At 41.0% G+C, this 19,889-nt stretch overlaps 1 protein-coding gene across 1 annotated transcript in view; it reads right to left on the reverse strand.

The window, feature by feature from the left end:
• LOC117457717 (cell adhesion molecule DSCAM-like) overlaps positions 1 to 19,889 on the reverse strand; it is a 152,977-nt gene that overhangs the window by 109,454 nt on the left and 23,634 nt on the right. Inside the window, 1 exon segment of the mRNA XM_034097933.2 lies at positions 19,279 to 19,425. Coding sequence (XP_033953824.1) covers positions 19,279 to 19,425 — 147 coding nt within the window.

The raw sequence follows: 19,889 nt of genomic DNA on the forward strand, positions 1-19,889 counted from the left end.
ATTGAAAAATAAAGAAAAAAAATGCTAATTTTCTTTTTTTTTACTTGAATTGTTTTTCTTTATTAAATAATAAATCTGATTTGTACAGCATTTTAGTGGGATAGTAGTATTTTAGAGTGTCAACAATATAATAATCAGACCCTGCAATAGAATAAATCAAGTTACACTTTAGTTTTTCAAGTAACTCAACTCCAACTCACTCACTCAGCATCATCAAAGTTATCTTTTAGGAATATGAGCATGTCCACATTTCGAGGTAGAAGCTGGGATGTTTGGGCGTTTACAAAATCCCCTGCTGTGGAAACAACTCTTGCTTGGTACTGATGTTGCTGGGACAGAGAGATATGCTTTGGCCATGGGTGACAGCAGTGGGTCAAACTGTGCATTGTCTCTCCACCACTTCAAAAACAATTCAGTTGTTGCCAAGAAGGTGAGGCTTATTGACAGGGCGAGATATAAATATACTGTTGGTACTTGTCAATGTCTCTAGGTGTGTACATGTAGCCCTGTAAATACGATGTCCTTTTGTGTTATCTGTTGTTTTATGTTCACGTTGTAACCTACTTGCTGCCATGTTGGACAGGTCTCCCTTGAAAAAGAGATTGATGATCTCAATGGGACCATCTGGTTAAATAAAGGTTTGAAAAAATATATGTATATATATTTAAAAATGCTGTCAGTCTCACGACGGTATTGAGACATTTATTTACCGCGATATTCGATATATCGTTACATCCCAGTGTATTCACCTTTAAATTAAATTCACCTACAGCAGCACCTCAGACACAGAATGTGATTGTAAAGAGAAGCGGGCAACAGTATACAGGTCATTTTACACAGGAAAACGTCCAAATTATGGATAGATATCTTGTCAAAATATTGTATAATCGCTCTAGATAGAATAAAAACGGGAACATCCTCACCAACTTGAAAAACGCTGCAAGAAGCTCAAAACACAACGGAAACCAGGGGACAGTAAAGAGTGACGCACACAGCTGGGACCGGAGCGCTTGTTGACGTTACATTGGACAACTGTAACTGTTGTTGTCACTTATTTTAACAATGTGATCACATTATTCCCTCAGAGATTATTGCTGATCAACTGTCAACTATCTAGATGACCTATAGCTAACATAATCATTTCAAATAATGACGAAACACTTTCAATCAGAAAACAGATTTACAGTGTGTAAGATTCACAGTTTGATGAAAAGAGGAATTCAGGAATCAAACGAACAAAGAAATTACAATTATAACTGACCTACAAACCTCCAAATTGTGTTTGTTTACAATATCAGACAAACTAAATGCTCCAGTTATTTTTGGACAAATGGACAAACAGTTTATATATGAATAACAGTTTCTCAGCATCACATCTATTTGGCGCTGATTTTAAAGAACTCAGATTATGGGTTATCCTGGATTATGCAAAATGCTCAGTGCACAAACACTTATCAGTTTCATTTCTTTGTCCTCCCAATGATATTCATTCCAAATCCCACAACGCGGTATCTTTGCTCACAGCTGGCAAGTGTAACTAAAGGATTATGCAAGCAGCTTCCACAAGCAAATAGATTTCTCCCTACTTCAGAGGAAACCGCTAGTTATGCAGCTCCTATCTGTCCGCCAGGCATGCACAAAAACATGTCTGCCATTTCCATTTTTTTTTTGCATTTTGCATTTCAGAGGAAGATGGAGAGGAAAGAGGAGAGCGAGAAACAGGAGAACAAACAAAACACAGATGTACTTATGCATAAGCCATTCTGTATCATCAGGTGATTGTAAAGGAAACCACAAATGACCTCTGCATTAAGGGGAAGCACGTTTCACTGGAATATGGCTGCTAAAAAAAGCATGGCTGAACTTCATTTGAACTGCATGAAGGCTTGTTGAGACCCGACACCAGCTAAATAACCAATTGGCCGCAGTGTAAGAAGTATCAGTGTCAGATATTTTACTTTGAAGTAAAAGTAATAATACCAAAGTACAGAAATATTCTGTTACAAGTACAATTTTGGAATTAAATAGGTTACTTAAAGAGGACATATATTAAGCTTATGTTCAGGTTCATATCAGAATTGTGTTCCTCTACGGTGACAAATATTCAATATCAGAATTGTGTTCCTCTACGGTGACAAATATTCTGTTACAAGTACAATTTTGGAATTAAATAGGTTACTTAAAGAGGACATATATTAAGCTTATGTTCAGGTTCATATCAGAATTGTGTTCCTCTACGGTGACATGTCTCCATGCTTTATTGTTCAAAAAGCTCTCATACTGCCTGTGGTGCAGCACCTATTTTCACCCTCTGTCTGAAACCAGAGCCCAGTGTGCTCTGATTGGTTAGCTGGCCGACTGTGATTGTCACAGGTCTTTTGTAACCCTTTTTTCACATTTTTCCCAATTTTCTGACGTTGTTTAAACCAAATAATTTATTAATCGTACAACAACTCCAAATTGGAGTGAAGTAAATGTATAAAGTAGCATCAAATATATGGAAATACTGAAGTACAACACAAGTACCTCAAATGTACAGTACCCACGTACTATAAGTAAATGTACGCAATACCGTTCACCAAACAAGTGAAACACGAGAGGCGACTTCCCGTAAGCAAATGTTTCCAAAGGTCTCTTTCGCATATATGGCCGACAACAAGCCAAGCCTATCACGGCTCTTTCTGATTCTCAGCGTGGCCTCCCCGCGGTCCCTGAGGGAGATGTGTATTAATTAGCATTGATCTGGTAGCAAGAAAACACAGAGCAGATTGGGACAGGTCCAAGGCTATCCCAGATACTGGAGCTTACTTGAAATACAGCACAGAATACATTTAACATTTCAGGCCGCAACAAGATCCAGAGAAATGTGGGTATAGTAAAATAATTTAGGGTAAAAAAAATTCACTCAGGTTTTGCTTTTCAAAAGATTTTCCGTTTCCGTTTGAACGACAAGATTTAAGTATCAAACTTTTCCTGTCTTCCTCAGTCCTTTGTTTCTAATACTGCACATTACTCAGGGTCATAGTGCTGATCGAGGCTCTCTCACCTGGATCCTTTTGACCATTTTTCTCCCGTAATGAAAAGCCATCATGTAAATGTTTCCAGCTCAGCAGTCCTAATGGCAGACCCAAGATGCAGTCCATCTCTTCTTGCTGAGCAGGCAAGGCCTCTCTCAGCCATTAGGCTCCAAACAGCTGTGAACGCCTTGCACAGCAGTGTCTCATTGGAGTCGGCGAGAGGGCTGGTGATATCTAATTCAGATAAAAAAAGATCCATCCCCAATTTAGGGTTATTCTAGCCTCTCTCCTGCTGTTTGTGTCTAAGGCCTCGTTTAAACTCCCTTCTTACATAAAGATCATTAGATCCCTGCAGAAGTTGTGACACTTTTCGCAGTTTTATTCGAACTAAAACAGATTTCTGCTGTATCGTTATCCTTCGTCTGATATGCTCTTCTGAAACATTAGCTCGTTAAGGCTTTCCTTGCACGTGATTCAGCAGATCTTGTGCTGTAGTAATCAGCCAGGGACAGCAGCAGCATTTTCATTAATAGGTAGACAGATTTTAAAGCATACTGTATGGCCATAACTGGAATGCACTAAATAGCACTGAGACACAGTAATGGCGCTTTTCCACTGCAGGGCCTCGCCCGGCTTAGTACGGTATGGCTAGGCCTCGTTAGGCCTTGTTAGGCCAGGCTCACTTTATGCTGCGTTTCCATTACAGTTTAGGAACTGGGGCAGTAACTATAGTAACGCAGTGTAGGCGGAGCCGTGACGTCATCTTCAATGCGAAACACAAAACCATCATCAACCGTTAGCTGTTAGCCCTCAGAGCTCACAGCTCCTCATATCTGTTCAGAAACTAGACAAAAGTTAAACAAGTACGAACCACAGACTATCTGTGTCATGGCGTATACAGTCGCTGGTTTATTTATGTCTGGAGGCCGTTGTTGTGAGCAGTGGCGTTTTTATATGTACAAAAGTGGTGGGGCACAAAAAACTTAGATGTCTATAAGCTTCTGCAGTGAGGTTCATGGCTGGTGAGGCTCTGACTCTTCAGGTTTACAAATATTATATTTTGACCTAAATCAAAATATAATATTATTTTCAAAAGCTTTTTTAGTCTAATGCTTCAATTAATTTTAAACAGACAGTTCAACAAAAAGATACCCAAAACATGTAATTTTATCATTTAAATATTGAATTGTTCTCTCTTAGTAAGATCCCATTTTCAATAAAATTGCAGTCTTACCTTGACTTGAAGATGAAGTCCATTTGCCTATCCTTCTGGACAAAAATCTCTATTACTTTTTTGTAAAAGTCCTCCTTATCTTCTTGTAGTTTCAAAAGTCTATCATAAATCTAATCTAATCAATAGATTTATGATTCGAAAATTATAAAAGTAGGGTAGATATGTGGATATTATCCGGCTGAACAAAACGTACATTTATCTAACAGGTTTGTTTCCCACAGATCTTATTTGGAGCTATTTTCTAAAATCCTATGGAGAAATCTCATTGCTTTTTTGTCGAGGGAAGCCATGCGCTGTTTACTTCCTGGTTTTAGGACGCGTCACTGCAGCTCTCTCGTCTCCTCTTCACACACCACACTTTTCGCGGCACACGTACTTACAGCCAATCAGCTCTGAATTATGTGAGATGACGTATGGTGGGGATGGCAGCACTTTGCCCCTATGGTCATTATTTTTTTGCCACACACATTAAATAGGAAAATACTGCATGCGCAGTGTAGTTTTTACAGTCACCATTGACTTAGACAGTAAGAGGGAGGGGCAGGATCGGGTTTTATCCCACATGGCTCTAAACAGCTCAATAGGCACACTGTAGACACTAATTAGAAGAACACAGACTAAAACAGCAATGTACAGACAAATCAGATGATTAAACATGATCTTAAAATATATTTAATATATTTTTTAATTTAATATTTGCATTTTTTTGTAATCATTATTTTTAATACTTTCTGCTGACACTAGGTGGGGCTGCCCCTAATGACCAGTCGCCACTGGTTGTGAGTGTGGACGGTCGATGGAACCCTTTGCTATGTTGACTTCCGGGTCGGCCTACAGAAATGCGTCATCGCTGCACCAATCTATGGTATCACTGACAGACAAGGAAGCTGTAGTACCAACGTTTGGCCACTTTGAAAATGGCTCAATAATATCTGCAGAAAAGTCAGAGAAGAATCTCATTTCCATTGTTGAGAGCGAGTGTGCAGAGAACAGAGAGAGTATAGAAAGAGAGAGAAAGGGAGAGCTGGGCTGGGGGAAACCGACAACAATTACACTTGCCCTAGGAGGCCAAGGGAACCTGACCACGTTGCTATGGAAACTCAAGTACAGCAGAAAGTAACAGGGAAATCAATTCAGATTGAGCTTATCTCCGCCTCGCCCGCTCGCTTCTCATTTCACAAGGGCTACAGAGCACGTTTCCACTCTGATTCACATTTTAACTATTGCCTAGCTGATGTAGCTGATCACTAATCACGAATCATCTTTTCATTCCCTCGTAAATGTGGATTATAGGGACCAGAAAAACACATCCTCAAAGACGCACGCATCTGAAAAATCGCATTAAAGGAAGATGTGGATGTGCTATGACTCGACACAAATCACCCTCTGTCTCAGGCTCGTTCGTGCTCTTTCTTTCTTTCCTCTGCTCCCTCGGAGGGGCGACGGCAGCTGTGTGCAGGTGATAAGCGTGTGCAGCAATGGGCGCTCGTCTCTGATTGGCTGGCTCGACTCCTACGCTGATGTGAAGATTGCAGGCTGCGTCTGTCAAAAGGCCACTCACTGCTTGTGGTCGTCACTGACAGTTTGACTGGCCACACTCAGATACTTACTCCACCTTCAACGTTCCTGCACGACACATACGCTCACATTTAAGAAGCATTAATTATAAGGAAGGTTGCAGGAGCTGTTTTTAGATTATAAACTCAGTCACTATGTAATCATAAATGTATCAGGCAGGCTTTGGGAGTAACTGATTACATGTTACAGTATTAAGTGTATTTCTTCTTTGTAAGCTGTACTGTTCTGTAGTACAGTACAGTAATACTTTAAATGTGAATCTACTGCCTAAATCTGCTTTATGGTTTTCTCTTTCTTTGGTTCATTTGTTCTGTTTTTAATTCAGTAGGTGAACCTATATGTTCGTAAAATAGTGTGTGTGAGTTTAACTGCGTGTATTAAACTAAAACGTGAGCTCAGATTGTATTTCTGCTTCTTTAAACTGTAGTATGTGCTCATGTGTTTCATGTTGGAGTTCAGGCTGCTGAATGAAAGACCGGTTTTCCTTTGAATAAAATATGTTTTGATCCTTAATATCTTGGTTTCTTCTTCCCTAAGGTCACATTGTTCTGTTCTTTTACATAATACACTTAATTAGAAAAAAGCGTATTGATATTTCTTGTCTCTTGGATTTATCTGCATTGCATTTGATATTGAAGCAATCCACAAGAAAGTAATCGAGTTACTTTACTTTTATAATTGTATTATCAGATTACATTTATGCATGTAGTTACTGTAACAGACTAAAATGTTAAAGTACTCTCCCAAGCCTGTGTATCATGCATATATCCTCGTTTGCTTTGCACAAGCTCACTTGAACATCTTCTCAGAGACATTGAAGTTTTGACAGGAAGTGACTGCCCGCAGCCTCCGGGGAGTTTGGGTGTTGTTTGGATCTCAGTCGGTGGCTGCAAAATGGCAAGGTGAGGTCAAAGACGGGCTGCAAGTATACTCAGTGTGTGTGTCTGTCTCTGTGTTCTCAAGGCTCATGCCAAAGAGGAGAGAAAACGAGCCTTGAAGAGAAATAACGATGCTTGATGACTCATATGTCAAGCAGAAAGATAGAGGGTCACCTTGCAGTGACGTCGGCTGGTCATTTGCTACCGAAAGAATCATTCTGGAGAACCATTTGTCAAAATCACACGAGAAGTGAACTGAAACTGATATGTTGCAGTAATTCAATATATCCCTATTATTTTATATGTTTAAGAGGTTGTCTCTAAGCGGTTGAACAATGACAACAGAGCCGGCCAGCTAACCAATCAGAGCAGACTGGGCTCTGGTTTCAGACAGAGGGTGAATGGGGTGCTGCAGCACAGGCAGTATGAGAAACATAAAAAGCCTTTTGAACAGGTTGTAAACATGTCACAGTAGAGGCACAACATGCTAATAAGAACCTGAAAATGCACATGTTTCTTTAAGTGTAGGTATTTCTGATAAATAACTTTCAAAAGGTTAATAATAATATGTTGTACAGCAGTGTGAGAGAGTGGACAGGGTCTCCACTGTAGGAACAGATGCAGTATGATAGCAGCAGAGATAATGTGTATTCAGAGGGCAATCACACTTTGTCCGACCCTCTGATTTCTCTTTACAGTTTGTCATGTATGTCTTTATTACAACACAATAGGGCTGCTCAATTCATTGTCTTTTAATCGCAATTACGATGTTGGCTTGCAACGATTATGAAAACAACATAATCGAAATAAAACGATTACTTATTCACTTTTTATTTTGGTTTTTCAGTTGAATTATACTTAGAGTTCACGGTAATCAACTGTTAAAAACATGTTGACATTTTTTTTTTTCAATTAATGGATGTTTTCAAAGTAAATGGATAATCGTTTTTAATAATCGTGATATCAATTATTGACCCAAATAATCGAGATTATGATTTTTGCCATAATCGAGCAGCCCTACAACACAACACGTGTTTTTGTTTCATCTCCCCCAAAATGAAAAGTAAATAACTTAATTTCTATCGGTCGACTCGTCAGCACTATACACCATACAGTGTTTCCTGATCAAAGAACTCAATTAGATGTCATCTGCTGATTGGTGTCCAGCAGGTGCCCTAAAGCCATGATCATGTCTAATCAGTGTTACAGATCCCCAGCAGGCGAGCACGGGCACAGTGTGAAAGTTTTAAGAGGCTTCATGTGATTTACTGTATTTTTCCAGATTAACCACCCTGGGAGCAGCATACGACCGTGTACTGTATTAATCCTTGATTGGATGGAAGACAGGATAGAGAGAAATGGAGTGAACAATCCTTATTAGGTCAGCGGAGTGACTGCCGTTATTAAGTGCCTTTTTTACTCTAATCAGCCGCTTTTAAGATGGGATCAGACACTGTAGTATTATGGGATGTGACTGGGCACACCAGTAAGTCTCCAGTTCCCCCAGCTGGGAGCATATGGGACGGTTCCTCCCTGACCCAGGACACCTGTCACTGACACACACAGCAGCAGAGCCAGTGGGCACCTACACAGCCCACTTCCAGGAGAGTTTATAAACACAATTAATCGCTTGTTCCGGCTGTAATTAGATCACACCATGCTTATTACTAATCTGTGTCTTGGCCTGACGCCAGACCAGTTCTGGCCCGGATCCAGTCCATTCTCAACACTGTGTTGCTCCACTGTAATCCATAAGCTCCGGCAGGGTGGACCCGTTCCACTAACTGAGCAGCTATACACACATATGTTCGAACTTTATAGTAACGGTGTCCTCATATTAACCTCTTTCTGTCTATAAATGCATCGCCCTAATTTAACTGTGCCGATATCATAGCAGTAATATCACAATAAAAGGAATTCCTTATGCAAGAATCATCAGAAAAACTATAAAACAAATACAGGGACGTTACTGTAAATCAGATTCCCGCAGTATAATGAAAGCACACTCTACCAAGACAGTGCTTATTTTAAGCTTCTGTCTTCAATCCAAGTCGCAAATAAAGGGGCATCCCCATCACTGGAAGCCAAATTGCCTATTAAAGATGAGAGCATGTTCAGTCTCCCAGTGCGCCCAGCCATCACCACCCTAATCATTCCCTGCCTAAGCAGCCTAATGGCTGCCATATTGCTACTGTTTATTGGTAAACACTGATGGAAGAGTGCCCGCCTCAACAGTTGTTGATTTTGTCTCTCCGTATGGAGTATCAGCTGGGATCACAGCCACCGTGCCAGAGCGGTGTCTGCTGCTCAGTCTCCCGTCACTAAACAGATTGCTTTATTGTTTTATGAGCTCAGTGATTAGGATGTCAGTATAATGTAATGCATAAACCTTAGATTAAGCAAATCTTTGAGCAGGGAACGGCCCATCTTCCCATACATCACTACCTGTGTACTAATGTGGGAGCGGGGGAGAATTTAAATGTGTGTGTTTTGGCACAAATGTAAAGTGTGTGCGTCAGCCGCAGAGCCAGAAGGACACTGCAAAGACGGCCTCAGGTTTAAGATGCTTTTGAGAGGCCCGGTCCAAGATCGATTTCCTTCCATCTCTGTCTCAGTAACCCTTCTATCGATCCTTATCAAATATGTATCACGTCCTCAAGCCTAGACCGCAGCTAAGAAGGAGACTTCAAACAGCAACAGCTCAAAGAGAAAGTCAAAGGAGGGCTGGGTTTCTTCTTCTTTTCTAAATGGCAAATCTCAAAGCAGAGGAAAGATGTGAACATAATCATTTAAAAAAAGCGCCGCACAACGTCCTGAAACCACAGAATATTACAAAAGCTGCAAAATAAAAATGTAATCTCGTTAATTCAAAAGCTGTGACATCAAAGCTTTCACAATAACACTGAGCGAATGCTATCCTTAAGCGAGCTGTAGAAAAGACAGAGGGTTTAGTCTCCTACAAAGAGCACCACACTGTGCACACAATGCACGAAACACCCCCCAACTATCTCAGCTCTAACCTCACTTCTTACTAAAAGGGTCTCGTCCTCTTCCAATTCCCCAAACCCCCTCCACACAGCACTCATATGTTGCAAATGCACAAAATGCATCCTTCAGCTTATGTTCCCATAATGCTCTGTGGCAGCAGCGTGATTAATGCACACAACTATTGATTTTTTTTTCTTTGCTCTTTTCTTGCCCCCCCCCACCTTCAAACACTTCACACTTTGCACTCACACTGTGATTCTGGTGGAAAAGAAACTCGCAATAACAGCACCTACACACACCTACACACACTGCACAAACAATAAGCACCCCCATCTCCCTGCAGTGTGTGAGTGGACTGGGGAAAAGGGGTGCGGTGAAAGACAAGGGTCAGCATTTCACTAACTGCTGATCTGTGTAGGAGGGGGGGGGGGGGGGGGGGGGAGCAAAATGATAGGCTGTGTTGTTTTCATAGGGTTTCACCGCAGGATGGGTGGGATTAGTGTGCAAAAAATAAATCCACAAACACCAACTCAGACACATGCATGCATGTAGCGTATATTTGCACGCATGATCATGCACACGTACTGAATTGCATGCCGGGATCAAGCCCGAAGACGACCCGAGGAGAGACAGAAATCTGGAGGGAGACAGAGAATGAGAGGCGGAGATTGAGCAGAGGAAAGGGGAAGAAGGCAGAGGGAAAGGATCATGTGGCTAAATGTGACGCAGTCCCCTTGTTTACCAAAGAAAAAGCCTTCTCTCCACCTTTCAAATCTCCTCCTTCTCAGTCTTTTGTTTCCTCACTTCCTCTCATCTAATCTCTCCTCCTCTACATTTCCTTGCATCCTCTTTCTTGCCGAGCTCATTTCCTTCCTCTGTGCCCTCCCTTTCAAGGTTGGCCTGACTTTGGGCGTGTTGAATTTACAGCCCCGTCTCCGCCTGCCCTCACTGTCAATCTGAGTGAGAAATGGAGGCAGTGGCATGATAAATCCCCGCTGAGCAGTGATCCTGCAAACCCAACACCTACAGTAGCCTCCTTTGAAGACATCCTTAACATTCAAGCGACTGAGCTGGTGGCTGGTTAAGACTGTGATTCTATTAGCAAGCAAACTGTTTAATTAGCCTCTATAAGCACTCACAAGAACCCATGAGAGAGGAGTGAGCAGCAGAATGCAGAGGCTCTTTCATCACTTTCATGATAAACGCACAGTTGGGAGGCGGCCGACGGGAATGGGACTGAAAATGCAACTGGAGATTTGTTTTGTTACTGATGCTGTGAGTATTGGAGGGACTTATTTGGGCACCACTTCACATTAAGACTACCCTTATAAAGGATTCATTAAGGGTTTATAATTAGGTTATTAATTAGGTTGTAAACACTTTATTAATCCTTAAGAACCATTTATAAACCAGTTCTCTCACACATCAACACAGGCTCACTATTTGGCAAGATGACTAAGCCTTATATTGGCTACCTAGCTTACTTTTGGCGCTTTTCCACTGCAGGGCCTCGCTCAGCTTAGTACGCTATAGCTAGGCCTCGTTAGGCCTTGTTAGGCCAGGCTCACTTTATGCTGCGCTTCCATTACAGTTTAGGAACTGGGGCAGTAACTATAGTAACACAGTGTAGGCGGAGCCGTGACGTCATCTTCAATGCGAAACACAAAACCAACATCAGCCGTTAGCCGTTAGCCCTCAGAGCTCACAGCTCCTCATATCTGTTCAGAAACTAGACAAAAGTTAAACAAGTACAAACCACAGACTGCTTGTGTCATGGTGAATACAGTCGCTGGTTTATTTATGTCTGTAGGCCGTTGTTGTGAGTGTGGACGGTTGGAGCATATACAACGTTAGCTTAGCCAAGCTCCATTTAGAAAACACGCATTTTAAAAGCTTTTCGCCTGCCGTCTGTCTGCAGACTTGTCAAAGCATTAATTCATGGTTTTTACTAACCGGTATCAGTATGTTGTTACTTCGGCATCATTTTGAAACGTGTATTAAAATTAAAACACGGTCAGATATGTTCATCTTGTTGTAGTTGCCAGCGATTCTTTCTCGCTCTTTTGGAGAGCCAGAAAACTGTGAAAAAGTACCCGCTAGCCGGAACTACGCCCTAGTGGAAACGCAACCAAAAACGGGCCGGGCACGGCACGCTTAAACCACGCTGTAGTGGAAATGCGCCATTTGTCTTCTTCATCAGCCAGCATCCTTGGTATCTATTGTTCACTGAGTTGATTCCCCCCATCCATCTTGTTGTCTCTTGGCATCTCTTTGACCATTTATGTACGAGTTACTACCATTTCTAATAAGGTTTAGCTGTACAGATAAATGTGGGCTCACTATTTGGCAAGCAACCGGTCACAGGTGCCCTGTTTATCTCATGTCTTATAAAAGATTATTAATGATTTATAAAGTGTTCATAACCTAATTAATTAATTAATTACAAACTATTCGTAAACCCTTATATAAGGGTAGTCTTATTGTAAAGTGGTACCGTTATTTGCATAAAGCAAATTAAAAAAAACTGCATTTTCCACGCAGCAGGAAATTGACTGGGTGCCAAGAAGGTTATGCAATGAGATGAGAAGAGAGGAACGAAGGCCGATAGTCAAGGCCAGTGGAGGAGGATGGAAAGGAGAGGAGGATGGAGAGAAGAAGAGTAAATTAACTACAGAAGGAAATAAAGCAAAAGGTGAGGAGAAGTGTAGAGAAGAGGAGGCTCGCACTCATCTCTCTGCATTGTTTGTAAATGTAAATGCAACAACATTACAGTCTGTACAAAACATATACACCACCTTCATATCGGGTCATTATGCAACAACTTCATGATATGATGTATTCGAAACACTAAAACAACTGTTCATTAATAAAATACACGGAGATGTGTGTTTTCGGCAGAACGCACACTCAAATACCAGAATAATCAAAGCATTGGCGCAAAAACATATAACAAAATGTAAAGCAAGTTGTTATGGCAAAGAGACGATTGACAAATCTCTATTTTCTCAAAGTAGAAATGATTTAGTCGAACCTAAAGAGACCCAATTATCAATATTTTCAGGTTCATATTAGTCTTTAGTGTCTCCACTGTGACATGTCTCCATGCTTTAATGTTCAATAAAGCCTTTATTCTCATACTGCCTGTGCTGCAGCACCTTTTTTCACCCTCTGTCTGAAACCAGAGCTCAGTCTGCTCTGATTGGTTAACTGGCCGGCTCTGTTGTGATTGGTCAACAGCTTAGAGAGGTCCAGAAAGCCTACACATCTTCCGGCGCAGACTGAAAACTCATCTCTTTCGACGCCACTTCGAGCGATAGAATGACTAACAAAGCACTTATATACTAACAAAGGACTGGCTTATCTAAAGCCAGTTGAGTAGCACTTGAAATGTTTTGGCTCTATGAAACATGATTCATGATTCTGTTTTCTTCAAGTTTGTGTCTTCTTGGTCGAATGCACTTATTGTAAGTCGCTTTGGATACAAGCGTCAGCTAAATGCAATGTAATGTAATGTCCAGCCCTTTAGCCTATCGTGTACAATATGTTGGGAGTGCTAGCCAATAGCAGCACAAGTGTTACATCACTATGTTCCAGGAGTAAACAAACAAGGCCATGTATATGCACAAAAGGTTCAAGGTTCTTTATTTGTCAAACGAACATAGCTACAGTGTAGTTATGTAGATGAAAATCTTGTGTCACGGGCTTCTCCAACAGAACAACACAAAACACAGATAAACAGACAAATATAGTGCAAGTAAATAGCAAATAGTAAATACAAGAAGAAAATAGTTTAAAATAGTGCAATAAGAGTCTATATGCAAGTCGTTGATATATGATATATTAGGTAAATAGATAAATAATGTTTAAGTAGCAGCCAGATGAATATTGTGAACCTATATAAAAAAAACTATACAACACACTACAGGAAAAGGGAAAACCAAAACAACTTAAATGACATAATCAAGATTATTATTCAGATTAAGAAAATGTGTTTCTTGTTGAATTATGACTAACACCTATCCCCTTAATTAACCTAAACAAAAGCGTGTTTAGTCAACTAAGTACCATGCCGCTTTCACTTTTGTCACTAATTCTGTGGTATCGTTCCATCATTAATTTCAATGGCATCGGTCCTGCTCTCCAAAATGTGCACATGATTTGAATAGATGCAAATGTTAACACAGCTCTGGGAGTGTGTGTATCCTTTGCTACAGAGATGTTGCTGCTTCTTCATTCGTGGAAGGTGAGAAAAGTCAATAAGAACTCAGTGTGTGGGAGATGTACACACAATTGTACATGCAGGTTCGGATAGAAATCATCTGCAGGGTTGATATATTACAACTAACACTGCACATTAGGGACTCGAACATTTTACATATTGCTGTATGTAGACAGACAGACAAGAGAGCAAGTCTCAGTCACGATATGTTGTTTGCAGCTCATTCAATATCCAAGCACTGGTTGTTGTTGTTGTTGAAGCTCTTCTCTTCTCATATCGTGAATGATGAGACAAAAAGGTAGAAAAAAAACACAGAAAGATACACCATCCCAGGCTGAGCCAAGCCTTTTCAAAACATACTCGAAACACGTAAAGAAGAGCTACAAGCGAGTGACAACACACATGCATTAATATAAAGGTCCACCGTGTAAAATCCACACAGTAGGACACATCTGCTCGCCTCCCTTTCTTTGTCTCTTTCATGTCTCTATTAGCTCTGTCAATTGTTTATCAAAAGCAGCGAGAAGGCGTTCGCGGCCGGGCGTTTGAAAGGTCTGTCGCTGAGAGACACGTTTTAAAATGCATGACGGGTTAATGGTATGTTAGTGGCCACATTAGGACCCAGTGAGCGCACGTCGTGCTCATTCACATTGAAAACAGGCCGCTTCAAATGACTACTAAGCAGTCCTCGATCTGAGAGGTCATTCATATTGTAATTAACTTTTCAATCACAGCTGATTAATTAAGACAAGCCCTGATCTGTAATTAGGCATCTATTTTTTACCCTAATGTGAATCAGTGGCTTTGCAAAGATATCAGGAGCCAGTTTCCTCTCGACATTATTGATCTTAAAAAGCACATTTATACGTGATGATACTAAACAAGCCGACATAATGAGTAGCGATCAACCAGGTTTGGGACGGTAACTTTAAAGGAACAAACAATATGCTCTTTTTAGGTTTTTACTAACACTAATCCTGACAGTAATCCCGAATCTTAAGAAATGGTAATCAGATTAATATTTATGCAACAATGAGGAAATACAGTTAAAATAAATGTCTATCCTGATTAAAGGCGGGGTAGGTAATTCACTTCAGAAACACTTTTTGTTATATTCCATGGAATGCTCTTAACATCCCGATAGCAATGAATATATTAAATGCTTTGCCAATAAATACATTAAAAAAATATCATCGTGGAAGCCGTGGCGCTGTAAAAAGCACGACCAATCATCTGAGCTGGCTAAAGTAACTGGATGGCCTACCTGCCTGTCAGCCTTCCATCTGTGCACAAACTTATCTCGTGCCCTCATTGGTCATGTGCGCGCTCGTGTGTGTTGGAGGAGGGGCTCTGTGAGGAAGGGGCAGATTTTTTCCGGTTGTGTATTTTCAAATTCTAGCGCACTCGAGCTGGTTTCTCCATTCTTAGCTACGCTACCTTTAAGTTACATGTAATCCATTACTCCAAGCCTGTGATCAACGCTATAGAGGTTTTGAGGTCTGTAAACTGGACTTTCATAAACATTTCCTTAAAAACCAAGTGACATTTTCCGTCTAAGTTGTCCAGGAAAACAGTCCCGGTGTTGAGAAATATCTCGATTGCTCTTCCTCACATTCGGATGCACGATGCGAAGGTAGAGAAGTGCGTTTGATGTTACCGTTCTCAACAAAAAACCTGAGATTAATAATTCAGTGCGGCTGTTGGATAGCTTTACTTTGTGTCCACTGAGACCAAGTCTTCTTTCATGAGAAATTGAAAAAAGAAAAAAGGGGGAGTGGAAGAAGCAGTCGGGAAACAACAAGGCTGGGTCAAACTGCACCCAGTTGCCATCGTCATGTCGATATCCTTATGGCCTGTCGCTCGCACACACACACACACACACCTTCTGCTCACCCTCGCTCCTAGCGTAAACATACCCTCTCCATAACAGTGCGAGGTGAAGCTGCTCATGCATCAGAATCGACCATGAAATATTTATCACGGAGCAGCAGTGATTTTGACAGTGTGCTCATGCTTTTGACAGCACTCGCCTGCTGCAATACGTATTGGAGTAAACACGGACAATCCAATATCGTTGTTCTGTTGAATGCTCGCGAAAGAACTTGAAACAAAGCCAGGCGTACAATATCATCTATCAACCAGCCCGTCAGACTTGCTGTAGAAATTAAATAAATAAAAAGTTACTGATAATTGTCAATTTAGGAAGTGATACATGCAAAGAGAGCCTATACTCTTTTTTATTTTAGTAATTAGGTTTAAATAAGTTAGTAAAGACAAAATTAAGAAGTATAGTATATGTGTCTTTATGAAGGAAGATGTCATTTTGAAGTTCATATTTATATTAAGTGCCTCTACTGGGACATGTCTCCATGCTTTAATGTTCAAAAAGCTCGTTATTTTTCTCATACTGCCTGCACCTCTTTTCACCCTCTGAGTGAAAAGAGTCTGCTCTGATTGGTCAGCTGGCCGACCCTGTTGTGATTGGTCAACAACTTAGAGATGTCTTGCCCCCTAGCCTATCACGTACATTGTGTTGGAGCGCTAGCCAATAGAAGCACAAGTGTTGCGTAGTGATGTTACGAGTAAACAAAGGAGTCCAATTCAAGGTGTTTCAGGCAGGGGGGGGGGGGAGTGTGTGGGAAATAAACTCCCTCTGTAGGTAACACAGGGATTTGTTACATGCACTAAAACCTATAGAAGACTACAGGAAAGGGAAAACCCCAAAAAGCATAATAGGGCCTCTTTAACAAATTATTGGCAATGATTGTATGAATCCAAATTCATTCATACGTGCAAAGATGATCGATACTTTTCTAATTCCTTAATTTATTATATTTTTAATAGATTAGTCAAGACAAAATAAGGAAAGTACTGTATTATACACCATGTGTGTCTTTTTAATTCAGGCCAACAGACGTCTACTAAAGACACAGATGTTAAAGGGCCCATGTCATGCTTTTCCGGTTATTGCCCGTCCCCTTGTGTGTTATGAAGGTTTTTATGCATGTAAACGGTCTGCAGAGTCAAAACCCTCAAAGTAAACCATGTAGCGAGTAAAACTCTAACACAGAAAATACCTCCCCAAAATGCCTCGTTGGAGATACGTCACTGTCCATTTGATTCTTCCGGGTACATCATGATGTCATGTGTCCCCGGAACGAAATGGACCAATCCGTGGAGCCGTTACGTTACGTCCGCGGAGCCGTTACGTTAAGCCCCCGCTGATTGGTCCAAATTGACCAATCCACGGACTTCCTCACACACTCGGTGCAGGCAGCTCTGCTGATCTCTCCTCCCTGGCTGCAGGCTGATAACAGACAGTTGGGGTCGAGGCGAAATTCTCTCTGCAGACCCATTCTCACAGCGTTTATCAACCTTTTTCTTACTCAATATCAAGCCACACTTATTGTTTTTACTTCGGCTGTGACTTTGTGTGTGCTCAGGGTGAGTTTGGCTGTGTTTCGCTGTGTATCGCTAAACAAGGAAATCACACCTCCACGGAGCTCAGCGCGATTCACAACGTCCCGACCAATCGGAGCACACTGGGCTCACAGGGAGGGGGGGGCAAGAGCTGCAACGAGCCGTTTAGTGGAGAGAGTGAATACACGTACTTTACAGAGATGCTGTATGAGAAACCAATGTGATTTTGGAACATTGAACAATGTAAATCTATTCTAGTATACCTCAACAATGGAATTATGATCAGTGGAAATGGCCATGACATGTGACCTTTAAAACATTTCATCCCCATAATGGACACTTTTTGTTTTCCAGCCGCAGATGAGATAAACATCATCTCTGAGTCTTGTCTACATGATTAATTTCATTTACAGAACATAATCATATCTGCATGCTGCATATTTGCCCGCTCTCCGTGACATTAGGCGATGTCTTCCACCGGCAGCTCGCAGCGAGTAACTGGAGTAACCTCAAGTAAATAAGTCGCTGGCATGGATCAGAAGACACGTCTTCACGCTTGAGCACACACATTTAAAATGCCACCAAAACACCGTCCCAGATTCTGCCCTCAGTCAAATGACATCAAGTGCTCACTTACAGGTCCCTGAACGCCCCAGTATGAAGCGAAATCAGTCAGCGGGCAGTACATGGAGCAATCAAGAGATAAGCATCCCATTTAACGCGAGTAAAAAATCCAACCCGCAGAACGTGGCGGTGTGTCTCGCGTTATCCTGCTGCGCCGCTGGATTCACACAAGAAGGGTATAACTAGGTCAATGACGCTGTGTAAACTGTTTCACTTTACCCCGTGCTGGACTCAAAATGGAGTTGGCTGAGGTGAAGGAGTGTGTCTAGGAGAGAGAAGCTCAGTGATTCAATGTGACAGTTATCAGCGTCCTCTGGCTGGTGAGAGGACTGTGCTGCAGAGCCCCGTAACGCTTAGACTACGGCAGGTAAGGAGATGACTCACAGAGAAACAGAACATGGTGTCCAAAGAGCGAGGAGCAGGAGTGGGATAAAAAACAACGAGAAAATAAAAAGCAAAACACCTTTCCCTCCGTGAAACATAAGAATACCTTCTGCTTTGTAATTTTACCATTACCACCTTTTTGTCACTGGATTTATTTAAGGCAGTTCAACCTCTCTTAAACTACCCACTTAAACTGTCCATAAAGCATTAGCTGTCTTGGGCATTTCATACATATCTATTTGGAGTTCTGACTAGGGTTGCCAGAAACTGACCATGATCAAAATCGATTATTGGGCAGCCCTGGCGAATAATAATCGATTATTCGACCCCCCCCCCAAAACAAACTGGTGGTGTGACCAATGACAATTATTAATACTATTACTATTATTAGCATATATATATATATTTATATATATTTTGGTTGAAACTAAGCCAGAAAAAAAAAAAAAAAAACATAAATAATAAAAAAAAAAAAAAATCGATTTTTAAAAATAATATTCGATTATGGAGACTGTAGCGAATATTCGAATAATCGAATAATCGCTGGCATCCCTAGTTCTGACAACTAAATACAAATAAAAAAAATCTCACCAATCGCTGCTTTCTGACTCTCTTGTAACAGAGGAATTGTCAGAGGTGGAAAAAGTATTCCGATTCTATGCGTGAGTGAGAGTACTAATACCACACTGTAAAAATACTCAATTTCAAGCAAAACAACTGCATCGAGTAAAAGTATTAAGAACTAATAGGAGAATGTATTCAATTATTTAGATTGGATTCATATTCATTCTGTTAACCCAAATACAGAGGAATAAATAGTAAAAGATTGGCTTCCAGAGTACAAGTATAAAGTAGCAACATGGAAATACTCAAGTTTCCAGATTGTGAAAAGTTCTGTTATCTTCCGAATAAATAATTTAGATATATTTGTCTTACCTGAGTTGAGTGAAACGGTGTCTTTCTCCCATGATACAACATTGACGTAGGCCTCAACAGAAGCAGGGATAATGCACTTGAAGACGGCTACACTGCCTCTCATGGCCTTCTGGTCGGCCACTCGGACTGTGTAGGGTTCCCGTGATACTAGGGAACAAAAACAGAAACACAAATATATTTCTCATTCATAAGAGAACATTACTGTATACATTGTTTACCATTTTTGCTGCAGGTACGTGAAGCCTGTAACTACAAACCTCACAACCAACCACACAACCTGAAGTTTATGCTTTTCTTTGTTTAACATCATACATACAGACACATTTTTAACCAAATGTATCGATTGAGTGACGGAATCTTGTTGAATATGGTGATTGGTAATTGTGTGTTGTGTTATCACCTGCCTATGTGGGTGTGCCTGGTTCATTGGACTGTGCCATTTTCCTAAAACTTGAGGGGTGTTTAAAGAAGCCACTTCACCTAAGCGACACCCATATTTTAGAAGGGAAGAGTCTTTTCTCCCCTGCACTCAACTATGGTTTGGCCAGCATTGTTATAACTTCCTGCAGTGTGGAGAGGAAGGCCATGTCAGGAGGAGGAATCAGCTGAGC

The sequence above is a fragment of the Pseudochaenichthys georgianus genome, chromosome 13 (genome assembly GCF_902827115.2).
Source record: "Pseudochaenichthys georgianus chromosome 13, fPseGeo1.2, whole genome shotgun sequence".
NCBI lineage: Eukaryota > Metazoa > Chordata > Actinopteri > Perciformes > Channichthyidae > Pseudochaenichthys > Pseudochaenichthys georgianus.